The following is a 17,873-nucleotide window of genomic DNA, read 5'->3' on the forward strand; positions in this document are numbered from 1 at the left end:
TGAATATCTCATGTTATGAGATTTACAAATAGTAATTTTCTAATCCACAGCCCTGGTTTGAACATAAAACAGGTTGAATATCTGGGCCTGATGTGGCTGGCTTAAATGCTAAAAGGTTTAAGTGATTGAGATTAAAGATCATCCATCAAGATTTCATGTTGATTTATGTTCCAGACTCCAGCTTAATAATGACAAAAGTTATTTTACTCAATTCGTCATTGTTTTGCAAAATTAATTAAAACAAAGACAGTATATTTCTACAGAAATATGGTAACAAAAGGATTAAAGTGATCTAAATTAAAACCTTCCATCAAAAGTGTGTTCCAAACACCAGCTTAATAATGACAAAGTTATTTTACTAAATTCTTTGTAATTTAAAAAATTTATTGAAACAAAGGTAGACTTAATCAACAGAAATATGGTAAGAAAAAAGAGTTAAAAGAAAACAAACATCCTAATTAACAGGACTAAATTACTTTACACCCACCCCCCAAATCACATCTTCATGAAACCCTTGAATATAATGATCAAACAAAGTACCAAATAGACCTCACTTTTCGGGGCCAGGAGCGTTTGGTAATTTTTCTCTATTTTGATTCTCAATTTGCGTTCTTCTTTCAATTTGGTTTGACATCCAGCAATCTCCACCTGTTGTCTCTGATGAGCAGCAGTTAAATCTCTCACCTGGGGATTGAACACATGAAACAGTTAAGGCTCTCATTAGTACCTTGTACCACAGCACGCAGCAGGGATGTTTGTGTATATATATGTGTTTGTATATATAAAATGTTTGTATATATATATGTTTGTATATATATATGTTTGTATATATAAAACAGGTCGTGTGTATATATGCAGTATATAAAACAGGCTGTGCATATATATGTGTGTGTGGTGTATAAAACAGGCTGTATGTTTATGTATCATTATACATCTAATTAAAGCAGCAAGCTGGCAGAATCGTTAGCACACCGGGCGAAATGCTTAGCAGCATTTCGTCTGTCGCTACATTCTGAGTTCAAATTCCATCAAGATCAACTTTGTCTTTCATCCTTTTCAGGGTCAATTAAATAAGTACCAGTTACACACTGAGGTCAATGTAATCAACTTAATTCTTTCTCCCCAAATTTCATGCCTTGTGCTTTTAGTAGGAAGGATTATTATTATTATTATTAAAAGAAATCATTATTATTATTATTAGTAGTAGTAGTAGGTGGCGAGCTGGCAGAATCAGGCAAAATGAGCGGAATGTAGTGATGGGGTGCAAGAGCAAATTCTCAGGGTACAAGAAGGTGAGCATAAGAGAGGATATGGGAGAGGATGAGAGAGTAGATGCTTTCACAAGAGTCTGAGGGTGAGTAGAGAGGTGGAGGTAGAGGTTAATGTAGTGAGTGATAATAAACAAGGGAGGGGGTGCATATGATGGGGGAATAACCAGTATGCAAAGGGGTGGGAGATAATAATAGGAGTGGCTCAGGGAAGGAGCAGTAAAGAGGGAGATATATAGGGATACATAAGGGGCCAGAGCAGGTGGGGGTCATGATGGTAGGTATGGGATGATATTGAGAATGATAGCAGACAAGGAAGGTGTTCAGAATGGAGTATGACAGAAGGGGGGGGGGGAAGGGCAGTGGCACAGGAGGAGGAGATTGGTTGAAATAGTATGGGCAGGGAGGATGAGGGATGGAAGTAGTTTGGGGACAGGAGAGCATTTGGGAGGGGGTTGGGATGTAACATGCAGATTTTGCCCTCGGCTGAGGACAGCAGTTATGCGGTGGTGGTGGTGGAGGAAAATGGGCGGGGTGGGTGGGTGGAATGCTTGATGTGTCAGGGAGAGGGGGTGGGGGCACGGCCTCGAACATGCAAGTATATCTGAGTGGCATGAATGTATGTACATGTGTGAATGTGTCTACATGGATGACCACATCCACATGTGTGGACTTTTCTCCATGTATAAGCAATGTCCATTTCTAAGCATGTATGTACATGTGTGAATGTGTCTACATGGATGACCACATCCACGTGTGGACGTTTCTCCATGTATAAGCAATGTCCATTTCTAAGCATGTATGTACATGTGTGAATGTGTCTACATGGACGGCCACATCCACATGTGTGGACGTTTCTCCATGTATAAGCAATGTCCATTTCTAAGCATGTATATACATGTGTGAATGTGTCTACATGGACGGCCACATCCACATGTGTGGACGTTTCTCCATGTATAAGCAATGTCCATTTCTAAGCATGTATATATACATGTGTGAATGTGTCTACATGGATGACCACACCCACATGTGTGCCCATTTCTCCATGTATAAACAATGTCCATTTTTAATTAACCCAAGGATTCCAAATACTGACCTCCCTCTTCTCAGAGTCGACCAAAGTCTTCAGTTGTTCGATCTTGTTGAGTAGGGAAAGGTGGAACAGTTCCAAGTTTTCGTGTGAATTGCGCTCCTCAATCAACTCCTTCTCCATCTCGGCCAGGCTGTCGACTAGGTTCTGCTTCTCAGCTTCGAGGACGGCAATTTTGTTGCTTGTGTCAGTCTGGTGTAGATTAAAAGTAATAGAGAGAGAGTGTGAAAGGGGGAGGAAAACAGAGAGACAGATCAGAAAGCGGACAGTGAGAGAGAGAGAGAGAGAGAGAGAGAGAGATCAGAAAGAGGAAAACAGAAAGAGAGAGAGAGAGAGAGACAAGACAGAGAAAGAGGAGAGAGAGAGAGAGACAAGACAGAGAAAGTGGAGAGAGAGAGGGGACAGTAAAAGAGAGAGAGATGAGAAAGAGGAAAACAGAGAGACAGATCAGAAAGAGGACAGTGAGAGAGAGAGAGAGAGAGAGAGAGATCAGAAAGAGGAAAACAGAAAGAGAGAGAGAGAGACAAGACAGAGAAAGAGGAGAGAGAGAGAGACAAGACAGAGAAAGTGGAGAGAGAGAGACAAGACAGAGAAAGAGGAGAGAGAGAGAGACAAGACAGAGAAAGAGGAGAGAGAGAGAGAGAGACAAGACAGAGAAAGAGGAGAGAGAGAGACAAGACAGAGAAAGAGGAGAGAGAGAGACAAGACAGAGAAAGAGGAGAGAGAGAGACAAGACAGAGAAAGAGGAGAGAGAGAGAGACAAGACAGAGAAAGAGGAGAGAGAGAGACAAGACAGAGAAAGTGGAGAGAGAGAGACAAGACAGAGAAAGAGGAGAGAGAGAGAGACAAGACAGAGAAAGAGGAGAGAGAGAGACAAGACAGAGAAAGAGGAGAGAGAGAGAGACAAGACAGAGAAAGAGGAGAGAGAGAGAGACAAGACAGAGAAAGTGGAGAGAGAGAGGGGACAGTAAAAGAGAGAGAGATGAGAAAGAGGAAAACAGAGAGACAGATCAGAAAGAGGACAGTGAGAGAGATCAGAAAGAGGAAAACAGAAAGAGAGAGAGAGAGAGAGACAAGACAGAGAAAGAGGAGAGAGAGAGAGAGACAAGACAGAGAAAGTGGAGAGAGAGAGACAAGACAGAGAAAGAGGAGAGAGAGAGAGACAAGACAGAGAAAGAGGAGAGAGAGAGAGACAAGACAGAGAAAGAGGAGAGAGAGAGACAAGACAGAGAAAGAGGAGAGAGAGAGACAAGACAGAGAAAGAGGAGAGAGAGAGACAAGACAGAGAAAGAGGAGAGAGAGAGAGACAAGACAGAGAAAGAGGAGAGAGAGAGACAAGACAGAGAAAGTGGAGAGAGAGAGACAAGACAGAGAAAGAGGAGAGAGAGAGACAAGACAGAGAAAGTGGAGAGAGAGAGAGACAAGACAGAGAGAGAGGAGAGAGAGAGACAAGACAGAGAAAGAGGAGAGAGAGAGACAAGACAGAAAATGTGGAGAGAGAGAGACAAGACAGAGAAAGAGGAGAGAGAGAGAGACAAGACAGAGAGAGAGGAGAGAGAGAGACAAGACAGAGAGAGGGGACAGTAAAAGAGAGAGAGATCAGAAAGAGGAAAACAGAAAGAGAGAGAGGCAAGACAGAGAAAGAGGAGAGAGAAAGAGAGAGAAAATAGTGACAGAGAGATACAAGACTGAGCAAGAGGACAGCTAAAGAGAGAGAGAGAGAGAGAGGAGAGACAGCAAGAAAGGAGAGAAAGAGACAAGACAGAGAGAGAGGAGAGAGAGAGACAAGACAGAGAGAGGGGACAGTAAAAGAGAGAGAGATCAGAAAGAGGAAAACAGAAAGAGAGAGAGGCAAGACAGAGAAAGAGGAGAGAGAAAGAGAGAGAAAATAGTGACAGAGAGATACAAGACTGAGCAAGAGGACAGCTAAAGAGAGAGAGAGAGAGAGAGGAGAGACAGCAAGAAAGGAGAGAAAGAGACAAGACAGAGAGAGAGGAGAGAGAGAGACAAGACAGAGAGAGGGGACAGTAAAAGAGAGAGAGATCAGAAAGAGGAAAACAGAAAGAGAGAGAGGCAAGACAGAGAAAGAGGAGAGAGAAAGAGAGAGAAAATAGTGACAGAGAGATACAAGACTGAGCAAGAGGACAGCTAAAGAGAGAGAGAGAGAGAGAGGAGAGACAGCAAGAAAGGGGAGAGAGAGAAGAGACAAATAGTGGAGGAGGAGAGAGAGAAAAGACAAGGGAGGGGGAGAGAGGGAGAAGACAGGGAAAGAAAGAGTAAACACAGAAATGAAAGAGAAAAATGGGAGACTCAGAGAAGCAACCAAAGTTATTCAGAGAGGAAAAGGTTAGGGCCATACTGCAGCGTTATTTACATTTGACGGATATTTGTCCCCATCTTGTTTGTTGTTAACACAACGTTTCAGCTGATATACCCTCCAGCCTTCATCAGGTGTCTTGGGGAAATTTCGAACCTGGGTTCTCATTCCTAAGGTATTTTTCGATATTATTATTATTATTATTATTATTATTATTATTATTCAGGTCACTGCCTGGAATTGAACTTGGAACCTTGGGGTTAGTAGCCCACACTCCTAACCACTACGCCATAGGCATGGGCATATGGCGTAGTGGTTAAGAGCGCAGGCTACTAACCCCAAGATTCCAAGTTCAATTCCAGGCAGTGACCTGAATAATAATAATAATGATATCGAAAAATACCTTAGGGATGAGAACCCAGGTGCGAAATTTCCCCAAGACACCTGATGAAGGCTGGAGGGTATATCAGCCGAAACGTTGTGTTAACAACAAACAAGATGGGGACAAATATCCGTCAAATGTAAATAACATACATAATTCCTCATCTCTTAAATATAGCACTGGACACTGGAGCATATGAGGAAAAGTTCCTGGTTTTGGGTAAAAGAAAATACAGGAAGATCGTCTCATTATGATTTTATCTCGGATTAACACACTTATTGCAGTAGTCCTCCAGTTTTCCTAAGCCCTATCAAAGAACTTGGATGGTTGGGCCTCCAACCAGGCCTTTCACTATAACTTTAAAGCCAGGAACTTTTTAGCACCCCCTCCTATATGCATGTGTGTATGTATGTATATATATATATATATATATATATATATATATATATATATATATATACATAGGAGACCAAAGTGTATGTATGCCGCTATATTTTATATATAAAAAATACAAAGAGGGACAAGAACTTGACCGAGGATAGAAAACTCCGAATGACCCGTCCTTGTTTTCTTTGTATCGTCTGTCTGGATGTTTTGTTGTCCCTTTTTTGTATCACCTAACTGTCTGAATGTCTTGCGTTCTTGCCCCATTTCTGTATTTATTTATATATATATAGGTGCAAGAGTGACACAGGCGCACGAGTGGCTGTGTGATAAGTAGCTTGCTTACCAGCCACATGGTTCTGGGTTCAGTCCCACTGCATGGCACCTTGGGCAAGTGTCTCCTACTATAGCTTTGGGCCGACCAAATCCATGTGAGTGGATTTGGTAGATGGAAACTGAAAGAAGCCCGTCGTATATATATATGTGTGTTTGTGTTTGTCCCCCACCAACATTGCTTGACCACCAATGCTGGTGTGTTTACATCCCTGTAACATTAGCGGTTCAGCAAAAGAGACTGATAAAATAAGTACTAGGTTTACAAAGAAAAAATCCTGGGGTCGATTTACTCGACTAAAGGCAGTGCTCCAGCATGGCCACAGTTAAATGACAAACAAGTAAAAGAATAATGAAATATACGCACACAACCGGCTTCCACATAGTTTCTGCTTGTCAAATTCACAAACCATTTCTTGGTTTTGTGCCAGAGAGAAAAGACTCTTGTAAAAGGTGCTGCACTTTGAGATTGAACCTAAAACTATTTGGTTGCAAAATGAGCTTCTTAATCACACAGCCATATTAACTCTATACTGCTAGTTCTACTTTACATGTTTCTACTACAAATAAATTTCTAATTACCTTTATTTGATAAGCTTCAATTAAAGACTCTTTGAGGTTTCTTATTTCATCGTAAGCTTTATTTTTAGCTTCCCGTTCTAGTTTCAATTCTTGTCGGAGACAAATCAACTCATCGTGCTGCAATTGGCTGACGCTAACGCCATCCTGTAACTTCACGGGGCTCTTTAATGCTTCATTGATCCCATCTTCTTCACCTTCTCCGCATCGCAGCACATTCAGGGCTTGTTTTAAAGTATTTACTGTGCATTCAGCTTTAGCCAAGCGTGACGTCAACACAAAATCGTCTGCACCCTTGAGTGACTGCTTAGTTTTTGTAGAGCATGATGACACATCTGAAGTTCTGGTTGTATCGAGATCGGTGGTTTCGCTGTCGTACGGTAGAGGAATGGTGTTGGAATCATCTGAAATCATGGTTGAGAGATGGCGTGAAAGAATGTGAGCATCCTCTTCAGCAGCAGTCAATCGCTGATTAAAGACTTTGAGTGATTTCTCATTCAACGGAGACAGGGAATCGGCTTGTATATTGTTCCTGTAACATTGCTTGTTCTTTTTATTTTTATTGTTGTTGTTGTTGTTGTTATTGGATTTAGAATCAGCCATTACCAAATTAAGGAAACACCTGGAGAGAGAACAAAAACAAGAAAATTTAAAACAAAAAAAAAACGCAGGAGTGGCTGTGTGGTAAGTAGCTTGCTTCCCAACCACATGGTTCCGGGTTCAGTCCGAATGCATGGCACCTTGGGCAAGTGTCTTCTACTATAGCTTCGGGCTGACCAAAGCCTTGTGAGTGGATTTGGTAGACGGAAACTGAAAGAAGCCCGTCGTATATATGTATATATATGTATGTGTGTGTATATGTTTGTGTGTCTGTGTTTGTCCCCCCAACATCGCTTGACAACCGATGCTGGTGTGTTTACATCCCCGTCACTTAGCGGTTTGGCAAAAAAGTCCGATAGAATAAATACTAGGCTTACAAAGAATAAGTCCAGGGGTCGATTTGCTCGACTAAAGGCGATGCTCCAGCATGGCCGCAGTCAAATGACTGAAACGAATAAAAGAGTAAAAGAGAAAAGAAATTAGTTTTCTTGTATGGTTTCTGATTTCTTAGAGAAATCAGAATGTTGGATAATGACCCAAAGTGTGTGACTGCGAAGTCAAGTGGCGAAAATGGGGTTCCTCCAATGGAGAATCTCTTCTGGAGTAATATTATTTGACATGGTGCATAACTCAGAGACCGGGGAGTCTCTCCAGGTCAAGCTACTATTTCTCTGCACTGAGAAGTCACAACTCTGGCACTGTGGACATGGGATTAAAATGCCACAGAAAATAATCACAAGACAAATTCTTCAAGCTGAGCCAAACAGCTTGAAGATCGAAGGGTGATGGTTGGATAATATCCAAAGTCTTTGTTGGTTATGCTTCAGAATCCAGCAACAAAGTGTAGTGACAGTTGCTTCTGATAGGACTCTATAGAGGAGGTGCCCAAGGATTCTGCCCTCTGCAAGCCTCCCAGGAATAGTGGTCAGAAAAGATGGATGGATAGATCACAGGTCCAGTACTATGGACGTGTGGCTAGAAGAATGTCACAGGAAAGAATCGCAAGATTGATCCTTCAAGCCAAGTCAGTCAGCAAGAGACCAAGGGGTAGACCATGATCGCGATGGTTGGGTAATATCGGTAGCCTTAGTTGGTTATGCTAGGGGATCCAGCCAGAAAGTGTGACAAGAGTTGCTTCTGATGGGACCCTAGGGAGATGCCTGAAGACTCTACCCACATGAACCTCCCAGGAATTGTGAGTGGAGAAGATGGATGGATATGTTTCTGGTTTAGAGATTCTGATGGAAGTGGAAATGTGATTATGTGATATTCATGCCTTTCTGAAGCATTGCATGGAAAACCAAAAGCTGGGTTGCTAAAACTTTTTTGTCAACGCAATCTGCTCTGTTTTTTTTTTGAACTCTGGTATTTATTTGTCACTTCCCCTCCCCCACCACCACCACAATCAACCTCAGTAGTGCTGGTGCCACAAAGTGAACACCAAGTGTTCTCTGTAGAGTGGTTGGCGTTAAGTTGACATTGGAGTTCAGTGTGGCCCTTCATCTTGCTTGATCCTGACATCCTGCACATAGTTGACGTTTAGAAGGGATGACAGGCTAAGTTGAACTTGGTGGAACTTGATCTCAAAATGCAAAGTGCTGAAATGAATGTCATTAATTTGTCCAATGTGCTGCCTTAAAAATGATAATGATAATAATCCTTTCTACTGGAAGCACAAGGCCTCGGACTTAGTGGGAGGGGACTAGCCGATTACATTGACCTAGTCTTTCACTGGTACTTAATTCATCGACCTCAGAAGGATGAAAGGCAAAGTCGACCTCGGCGGAATTTGAAATCAGAACATAGCTGCAGATGAAATACCTCCAGGCATTTCGCCCAGCTTGCTAACAATTCTGCCAGCTCACTGCCTTAATAATAATAATAATAATAATAATAATAATAATAATAATAATAATAATAATAATAATAATAATAATAATAATAATAATAATAATAATAATAATAATAATAATAATAATAATAATAATAATAATAATAATAATAATAATAATAATAATAATAATAATAATAATAATAATAATAATAATAATAATAATAATAATAATAATAATAATAATAATAATAATAATAATAATAATAATAATAATAATAATAATAATAATAATAATAATAATAATAATAATAATAATAATAATAATAATAATAATAATAATAATAATAATAATAATAATAATAATAATAATAATAATAATAATATCTGTAAGTATCTGTAAGTATGAGATCATGGAGAACCACACTGATGTTGAACAATGACAATGAATCTCTAAATGCTGGAGATGTAAGAATTTCATGTGGCATTTTCCAGGGTGACTCACTATCACCACTCCTCTTCTGTCTAGCCCTAATACCGCTCTCAAAATTGCTCAATGATGCACAGTATGGTTATAAAATATTTGATAAAAATATAAATCATCTCATTTACATGGATGATTTAAAGCTCTTTGCAAAAAATGACCAACAACTCAAAGGCCTACTAGCGATTGTTAAACAATTCAGTGATGACATCAGGATGCAATTTGGCCTTGATAAATGTGCAAAAGCTATCTTTATCAAAGGAAAAATGACAAATACATCTAATGTGAACCTTGACCAGCAAAATGTCATAAAAGAGTTAGAACCAGCGGAGAGCTACAAATACCTAGGGGTAATTGAAGGGGACAATATCAAGCACTCAGTGATGAGGGAAAGGATCAGAAGAGAATGTTATCGCAGGGTGAGAGCAATACTGAAGACAGAGCTGAACGCGAGAAACAGGATCGAAGCGATCAATGCTCTAGCCATACCAGTCGTGACTTACAGTTTCAACATCGTTAACTGGTCAATTACTGAAATATGTAATGTTGACAGAAAAATACGAAAACTGTTGACAATGCATAGAATGCACCACCCTAAGGCAGATATAGAACGTCTTTATCTGCCAAGAAAAGAGGGAGGTCGAGGACTACTACAGCTGGCATTATCAATGAAGGTAGCCACAATTGGCCTAGACACCTATATGAAAAACTCTGAGGACTGGATGCTAAAACTTGTCTTAAAATATGAAAGCAAGAAAGCATCTTACTCAGTAACAAAACAGGCAAAGGAATATCTAAGTGAATTCCAATTGCAACAAATTCAAGAATTAGACGAACTAGAAACACCTACAGAAAAAGCTAAGCGCTTGAAAACCCGTGCTAAAATTGCTGCCTTAGCTATTATGACTGAAAAATGGCATGGAAAACCTCTCAATGGCAAATACCCAAAGAGAGCGAATAATGCAGATATTGACAAAGCCCTTACCCACCAATGGTTAATGGCCTCTGGCTTGAAATCAGAAACAGAGGGGTTTATCATAGCAGCCCAAGATCAATGCCTACCTACAAAGAACTACCAGGCCAACATATTAAAGAACGGCAGCTCCCCATTATGTCGTATATGCCAACAACAAAATGAGACCATCGATCATGTTGTCTCCATGTGCAGTCTGCTTGCGCCTACAGAGTATCTCAACAGGCATGATAGAGCTGCACAATATATTCACTGGGTAATATGCAAAAACCTGGACTTGCCCCATGATAAAAACTGGTGGGAACACAAACCACCCCCAGTACTTGAAAATGATCACATTGCACTCCTCTGGAACTTCACCATTCAAACTGACAGAAAGATAGACGCAAATAGGCCAGACATCATACTGAAAGACTTCAGACAAAAATCATGCCTCCTCATTGATATGACTGTCCCAATTGATATAAACGTATCTGTCAAGACCTACCAAAAACTGAGCAAATATAAAGATCTTGAAATAGAAATTAGCAAAATGTGGAATCTGAAGACGAAAACAATACCTATTGTCATAGGTGCCCTGGGAATGACAGCGAAACGGGCTGATTACTACCTAGCTCAGATACCAGGAAACCCCAAAATGGCTGAAGTCCAAAAGATAGTGCTCATGGGAACTGCCCATATCCTACGTAAAATACTGTCTATGTGATCTCAAATTTTAAAGCAAACATAATTTTCTTATGGTTTCTTAAACATTCACTTGAACAAAACTGTACAAATCCAAATATATGGTACCCTAGGCATAACACCTACATGAACTTCTAACTTGTTGTCTCTTGAGGTCTCTGGGTGAGACTTGGATCCAACTTGTACAAATGCAAAACAAAAGTCAAACATAAAATAATAATAATAATAATAATAATAATAATAATAATAATAATAATAATAATAATAATAATAATAATAATAATAATAATAATAATAATAATAATAATAATAATAATAATAATAATAATAATAATAATAATAATAATAATAATAATAATAATAATAATAATAATAATAATAATAATAATAATAATAATAATAATAATAATAGTAATAGTAATAGTAATAATAATAATAATAATGATAATGATAATGATAATGATAACAACAACAACAACAATAACAATAATAATAATAATCTATTCTACTCTAGGCACAAGGGCCCAAATTTTTTTTGGGGGGTGGGGGGAAGTCGATTACATCGACCTCAGTACGCAACTGGTACTTAATTTGTCAACCGCAAAAGGATGAAAGGTAAAGTCGAGGATATCGACTCCTTACTTATTTTTCTAAAATGCACCATAAATGTTCAATAATATTGAGATCTGGGGACTGTGGTGGCCAGATAAGATAAGTTCAACTTCACTAGAATGTTGCTCGTGCTATTCAGTAACAGCTTTAGCTGTGTGAATTGGTGCATTATCATCCTGAAAGATTGTGTTTCCTTCCAGAAACAGTTCCACAACCATAAGATGAATTTGGTCAGATAAAATGCTTAAATGGCCTGGACTATTAATTCTGCCGTGAAGGGAAACCATTGGACTGGCAGATTTCCAAGATATAGCCCCCACCCCATCCCAGATCATCACAGATCCTCCTCCATGTTTAACAGTTGGAAGAAGGCAGTCTGGGTCAAATGCTTCTTTTGGCTATCTCCGCACATATACTTGGCTAGTGGTCGGAAATAAGATAAAGGATGAATCATCCGAGAAAATAACATTCTTCCACTGCTTTAGGGACCAATTCTGTAGGTTTTTATTCCACTCTAAACGTTTTGCAAAGTTTGTTTGTGAAAGTAGTGGTTTTCTGATTGCAGTCCTCCCGTGAAATCTGGCTTTGTGCAGCTCCCAGCAAACAGTTTTTGTGGAAACTGGGTTCTCGGGGGTCATTAAGGTCTGCAGTAATTTTGTGCATAATTAATGTACAAAATTCCTCATCTTTTAAATATAGAACTGTATTTACAGAAAGTGTTTATATATATATATATATATATATATATATATATATATATATATATATATATATATATATATACATATATATAATAATATTAGGGACAAAATCCCAAATTACAGGTAAAAACTCAATTGAAACTTGGTTCTTTCCCTAAAACTATATATTTATATATATATATGAATAGACTAGAAGGTAAAGGTGAGTGTAGTCTAACTGGGTGAGGGGTACATTCTGAACTGTCCTGTCCAGGGATCAAGCCTAGTCAGGATGAGGGAAGAAGGTGAGAGTCTTTTTATTTTATTTTTTTTTCATTTATGCAAAAATATTAAAAAATGTATTTCCTAGATAGAGATTTAAACCTCTACCTTCAAACAACGTTAGTAGTTAATTTACTAACACCTTTACCTACTAGGCTATTAAACCAACACCTGAAAAGCTGATCAAAAATGAGATATTTAAATCTATTTTTATTATTGATTGGACACTATTATAGATTTAAGTATCTCATTTTTGACAGCAATTAGTGGGGGGACACGGTAGACTAGTAGGTAAAGATGAGTGTAGATGAACTGGGTTAGGGGAACATTCTGAATTGTCCTGTCCAGGGTTCAAGCCTGGTCAGGATGAGGGATGAAGGTGAGAGTCTTTAGTTTTTTTTTTTCGCACTTATACAAAAATATTAAAGAATATATTTCTAGATAGAGATTGAAACCTCTATCTTCATACAAGGTTATTAGTTAAATTATATATATATATATATACACATATATATATAATAGGGTAAAAATTTGGTATTAATTAATATCAATTTAATACCAGGAAACTAGCACATTAAAAGAATCAGAAGGTTCAGAAAAAATTTTCCGAAATCCTAAGAGGATTATAGTTTCCTGGTATTAAATTGATATTAATTAATACCAAATTTTTACCCTATTATGTTAACTAACCATAATCACATTTCTCAAAGTTGGTAAATTCAAAGCAGAAATTATTTTCTGCAGAGATATTTCCGGATTCCGCTCGCCAAAACTAAGACTTTTGAATTTTATTCTTTATAATCAATAGAATCATGTGCACGTTTTCACTGGTTGGAGACAACTAGCACAAGATTCTGTTCGATTATAATAATATTGGCAATTTGTACTGACGACGAATAGATACTTTCATTGGAAAGTGTTGATTTTGAAACTATATAGTCTACAGATAACCGAGGTAATTATAACTTTCACTGGTCTCACCTGCCTGTTTTTGCTCCACTGAATCTTTCTTTGAGAATTTTTTAAGTGATCTTTTTCTAGCCTATTGACAGACCATTTACTGGTCGTTTTTATATACACAAGTATATATATATATATATATATATATATATATATATATATCTCAATTAGAAAATGGAGATATTTATATATATATATATATATATATTGATATGTATGTATATATATTTCATTTTTGGATTTGGTTTGCAAGATTTTTTATGTGATTTCGTGTGTTGAAGCATATTCTGTTGTGTCTGGGGAGAGTCATTTTCTTATCGTGCCTTAAAATTTAACACACACACCGTTAAAATTTCCACTTATTATTTTTATTTACTTAAAATTTTCATTGTATCTTGCAACCTTTTCAATAGTCTTGACTCTGTCCGTTATTTACGTTGCGTTCTGTTTTTGCTTCTTTTTTTTTGCGCATGCGTGTGTGTGTATGTATGTATGCATGTATGTGTGCATGTGTGTGTATGTATGTCTGTGTGTGTGTGCATATGTATATATGTATGTGTGTGTATGTATATATGTATGTATGTGTGTGTTTGCATGTATGTATGTATCCTGCATTTGTGTGTGTGTGTTTTTTTATGTATGTGTGTGCATGTGTGTATATGTATGTATGTACCTCTGTCTCCTTGTGTGTGCATGTGTGTATATGTATGTATGTACCTCTGTCTCCTTGTGTGTGCATGTCTGAGTGTGTGTGCTTTTTTGCTATGTACCATGTTTGCATGCATGGGTGCACATCTTCATATGTGTGGACAAATGTGTGTGTATATGTGGCCATGTGTTTCAGTCTCTATTTGCATATGTGGTTGTCTGTTCATATGCCCTATGTACCTACCCATACATACATGTGCATGCATACACACACACTCGCAGACATACATACATCTGCATAACAGCCCATCAGCTGTTCTACTTTACCTGTGTAAAATGTGGGTATGGTGATATATCTATGTATATTTCCTATTTAGTATTGGGGAAGTTTCATTTATAAGGACGTACTCCCGTATTTGTCTTAGAGTTGGGTCTTTTGGGTGCTTGCATAAGATGCGGATGTCAAGTTGACCCAAGTTGCCTCTATGCTGGTCTTTGGCATGTTGGTAGAGTATGGAGGACTGTTTTTTGTCGTCATATTGTCTCATATGTTCGTTTAGCCGTTCCACAATGCTCCTAGATGTTTCACCTATATTCATGTCTTTACAAGCACCTTCCATGCATTTTATGCTGTAAACTACATTTCTATTTCTGCAGTTAATGCCAGGGCTAATCATACATACCATGCAGTTAACATTGGTACATATGGTATTCTCAAAGGGGTACATCCTACATAGTTGTGACCTGATGGAGTTCCCTGGCTTTTCAACAATCTTAATGTTGAGTTTGGACTCCTTCAGAGCTTTTCTAAACCTACGCGCTAGTTCTCCATGGGCTGTGGCCTCTACAAACATCACTCCTTGATATCTGTCGGTTTTATACCACGTGTTCACCTTGTTGGCTTTGTCACAAATTCTTTGCATCCTATGGTATCATTACTTATAATCTTATCTAACCTCTTTCTAGCTCCCCTGTATACTCGAACCCTATCTTTCTGATCATATCCAGAGAACTGCATGTGGTGCATGAAGTTCTGTATATGTTTTTTCATTTCATAGGGTTCGCATAGTGGGGAGATGTCGTTTATTATCGTAACTAAGTCTGCTATCAGTATGTTAATTTTCATGCTGTGTGACAAAGCTGAATTCTTGTGAACAACATGTTTTGAAGCTATGGGTTTCATATAATATGAGTGAAGGAGCTGCACTCTATTGTTCACAGTCTCTAACCAAAGTTCAGTATCAAGTACCGGGAGCCTATTGTTAGGGTGTTTAGTCGGGTAATCTATAGTTACCTTGATACTTTGGTGGATGGAGTTAGCTATTTGCTGGATACTCTCCATTACGTTCCTTTCTGTTTCTACATGACCGTCACTAGAGTTGGTCCTAACTATGATATTAATGTCATCTACATATCTGCTGTAAAGTAGAAGAGTTGTGAACTGTTCTGCTAACCTATGTTTGAGTTTTCTGTCCCACCAGGTCATGAAGAGGCCGGCCACATCTCCAGCTACACCAACGCCGATGGCTGCACCTTGAACCTGCATGTATAGTTTTTTGTTGAACTTTACTATGTGGTTCTTCAAGGTGGTTTTTATACTGGCCCCTATTGCGTGAGCAATCATTTACTTTACCTGATTGTTGTTCTCAGGGTTTTGGGTGGGTGCAGTCCAGCCACTACAGCATTCAGTGGTGCTTTTTTTCACTGCTGAAGTGATGGTGGGTGGTCTTCCCCTCTGTGGCCTGGTGGGGCAGAATCTACTGAGGTCATGGTCATCTAAATAGTTACTGTCGTAGCTTAGTCTGAGGAGGAGGCCCAGTTCCCTCGTGTTGACCTTACGGAACTCCACTTCACTCTCACGGATTACCTGAATGCATTTCTCCACAGCAAAATCTATGTCTATAGATGGGTAGAGTGAAATCACATCCATACTACCCACTGTGAGGTCGTTGGAGTGGTTGCAAGTACTGATTTTACTGAGGAGATCTTCCGTGCTCACACAGACATCTGGAGACGTCTTTATGAGAGATCGTAATACCTGTGAGAGGAAGTAGGACAGTCTATAGTTGCTGGAGATATTCGTGCCGCTAACTGGTCTGGTTGGGGGCCCCATGACAGGGTTTGTGGTCTTTGCGTAACCTGTATAGTGTAGGAATGTTGTTGTTGGTAGCTTGGAAAATGTGTGCTGTCCTTTTTGTAGGTTGGAGTATGTTGCACCACATTCACATGTGTGCGTTGAAGATTTTTTCCACTTTTTCATGTTCTTGTGGTGTAACTTCTCTCATGTTACTGATGTGTTGTTGCATGGTTTGGACATAGTTCTGATGGCGGTCTATTGACAGTCTGCCAGACTTGTCCATAGGGAGGCACACTAATTCTCTGTTCCTAATTTGCTGTCAACAGATGAGCTGATTTGGTGGGTCCCCTCCTCACTATGTTTTTTAGTGGATTTGTTGTATCGGTCTAAGATATGTCGGAGTCTATTTCTAGCTAAGGAGATCTTTGCTTCTGTTTCACTGTCGATTTGGGGTGGGATACATACCCTTTTCTTAAAGGGTAAGCTTGTGGGGTAGATCCTCGTCATGTCATAAGATTTGGTGTTAGGGTTGTAGAAGGCAGAGTGTAGGGTGTTATTATCATTGTGGTTGTTGTTGTTGTTATAGTTGCTGGCGTTGTTGTTGTTGGTGGTGGTGGTAGTTGTGTGGTTGGTATCATTGTCTGTGTGTGGGATGTTGTTGTTATTACTGTTGCTATCGTCATCGTTACTATTGTTGTTATTATAATAGTTGTTCCCGTTTCGTAAACTTATCTTTATTTATATATATATATATATATATATTTATTTATGTATATATATATATATATATATATATATATATATATATATATTTATTTATGTATATATATATATATATATATATATATATTTATTTATGTATATATATATATATATATATATATATATATATATATATATATATATGTGGTAAGTAGCTTGCTTACTAACCACATGGTTCTGGGTTCAGTCCCACTGCGTGACACCTTGGGCAAGTGTCTTCTACTATAGCCTCGGGCTGACCAAAGCCTTGTGAGTGGATTTGGTAGACGGAAACTGAAAGAAGCCCGTCGTATATATATATGTATATATATATGTTTGTATGTATGTGTGTGTATATGTTTGTGTGTCTGTGTTTGTTCCCCCAACATCGCTTGACAACCGATACTGGTGTGTTTACGTCCCCGTAACTTAGCGGTTCGGCAAAAGAGACCGATAGAATAAGTACTAGGCTTCCAAAGAATAAGTCCTGGGGTCGATTTGCTCGACTTAAGGCGGTGCTCCAGCATGGCCGCAGTCAAATGACTCAAACAAGTAAAAGAGTATATATATATATTTATTTATTTATATTTATATTTATTTATTACTAACACCTTTACTTGGTAGGTCATCAAACCAACACCTGAAAAACAGATCAAAAATGAGATATTTAAATCTATTTTTATTATTGATTGAACACTATTATAGATTTAAGTATCTCATTTTTGACAGCAATTTCTGCTGGGACTCGGAAGACTAGTAGGTAAAGGTAAGTGTAGATGAACTGGGTGAGGGGAACATTCTGAACTGTCCTGTCCAGTGTTCAAGCCTGGTCAGGATGAGGGAAGAAGGTGAGAGTCTTTATTTTATTATTTTTTTTTTCACGTTTATACAAGAAAAAAAAAATATATATTTCTAGTTAGAGATTGAAACTTCTATCTTCATACAAGG

The 17,873-nt window shown here is 38.4% G+C and overlaps 1 protein-coding gene across 1 annotated transcript in view; it reads right to left on the reverse strand.

Annotated features, from left to right (window-relative positions):
• The window catches only part of LOC106876742 (uncharacterized), a 38,939-nt gene that overhangs the window by 12,848 nt on the left and 8,218 nt on the right, over positions 1-17,873 (reverse strand). The window contains exons 2-4 of the mRNA XM_089342488.1: positions 6,357-6,975; positions 2,365-2,550; positions 555-684 (exon numbers count right to left, since the gene is read on the reverse strand). Of these exons, the coding sequence (XP_089198614.1) occupies positions 555-684; positions 2,365-2,550; positions 6,357-6,956 (916 nt within the window). The 5' untranslated portion in view covers positions 6,957-6,975. The remainder of the gene's footprint in view (positions 1-554; positions 685-2,364; positions 2,551-6,356; positions 6,976-17,873) is intronic.

This window comes from Octopus bimaculoides, chromosome 26, assembly GCF_046866305.1.
Source record: "Octopus bimaculoides isolate indiv1 chromosome 26, ASM4686630v1, whole genome shotgun sequence".
Classification (NCBI taxonomy): Eukaryota; Metazoa; Mollusca; class Cephalopoda; order Octopoda; family Octopodidae; genus Octopus; species Octopus bimaculoides.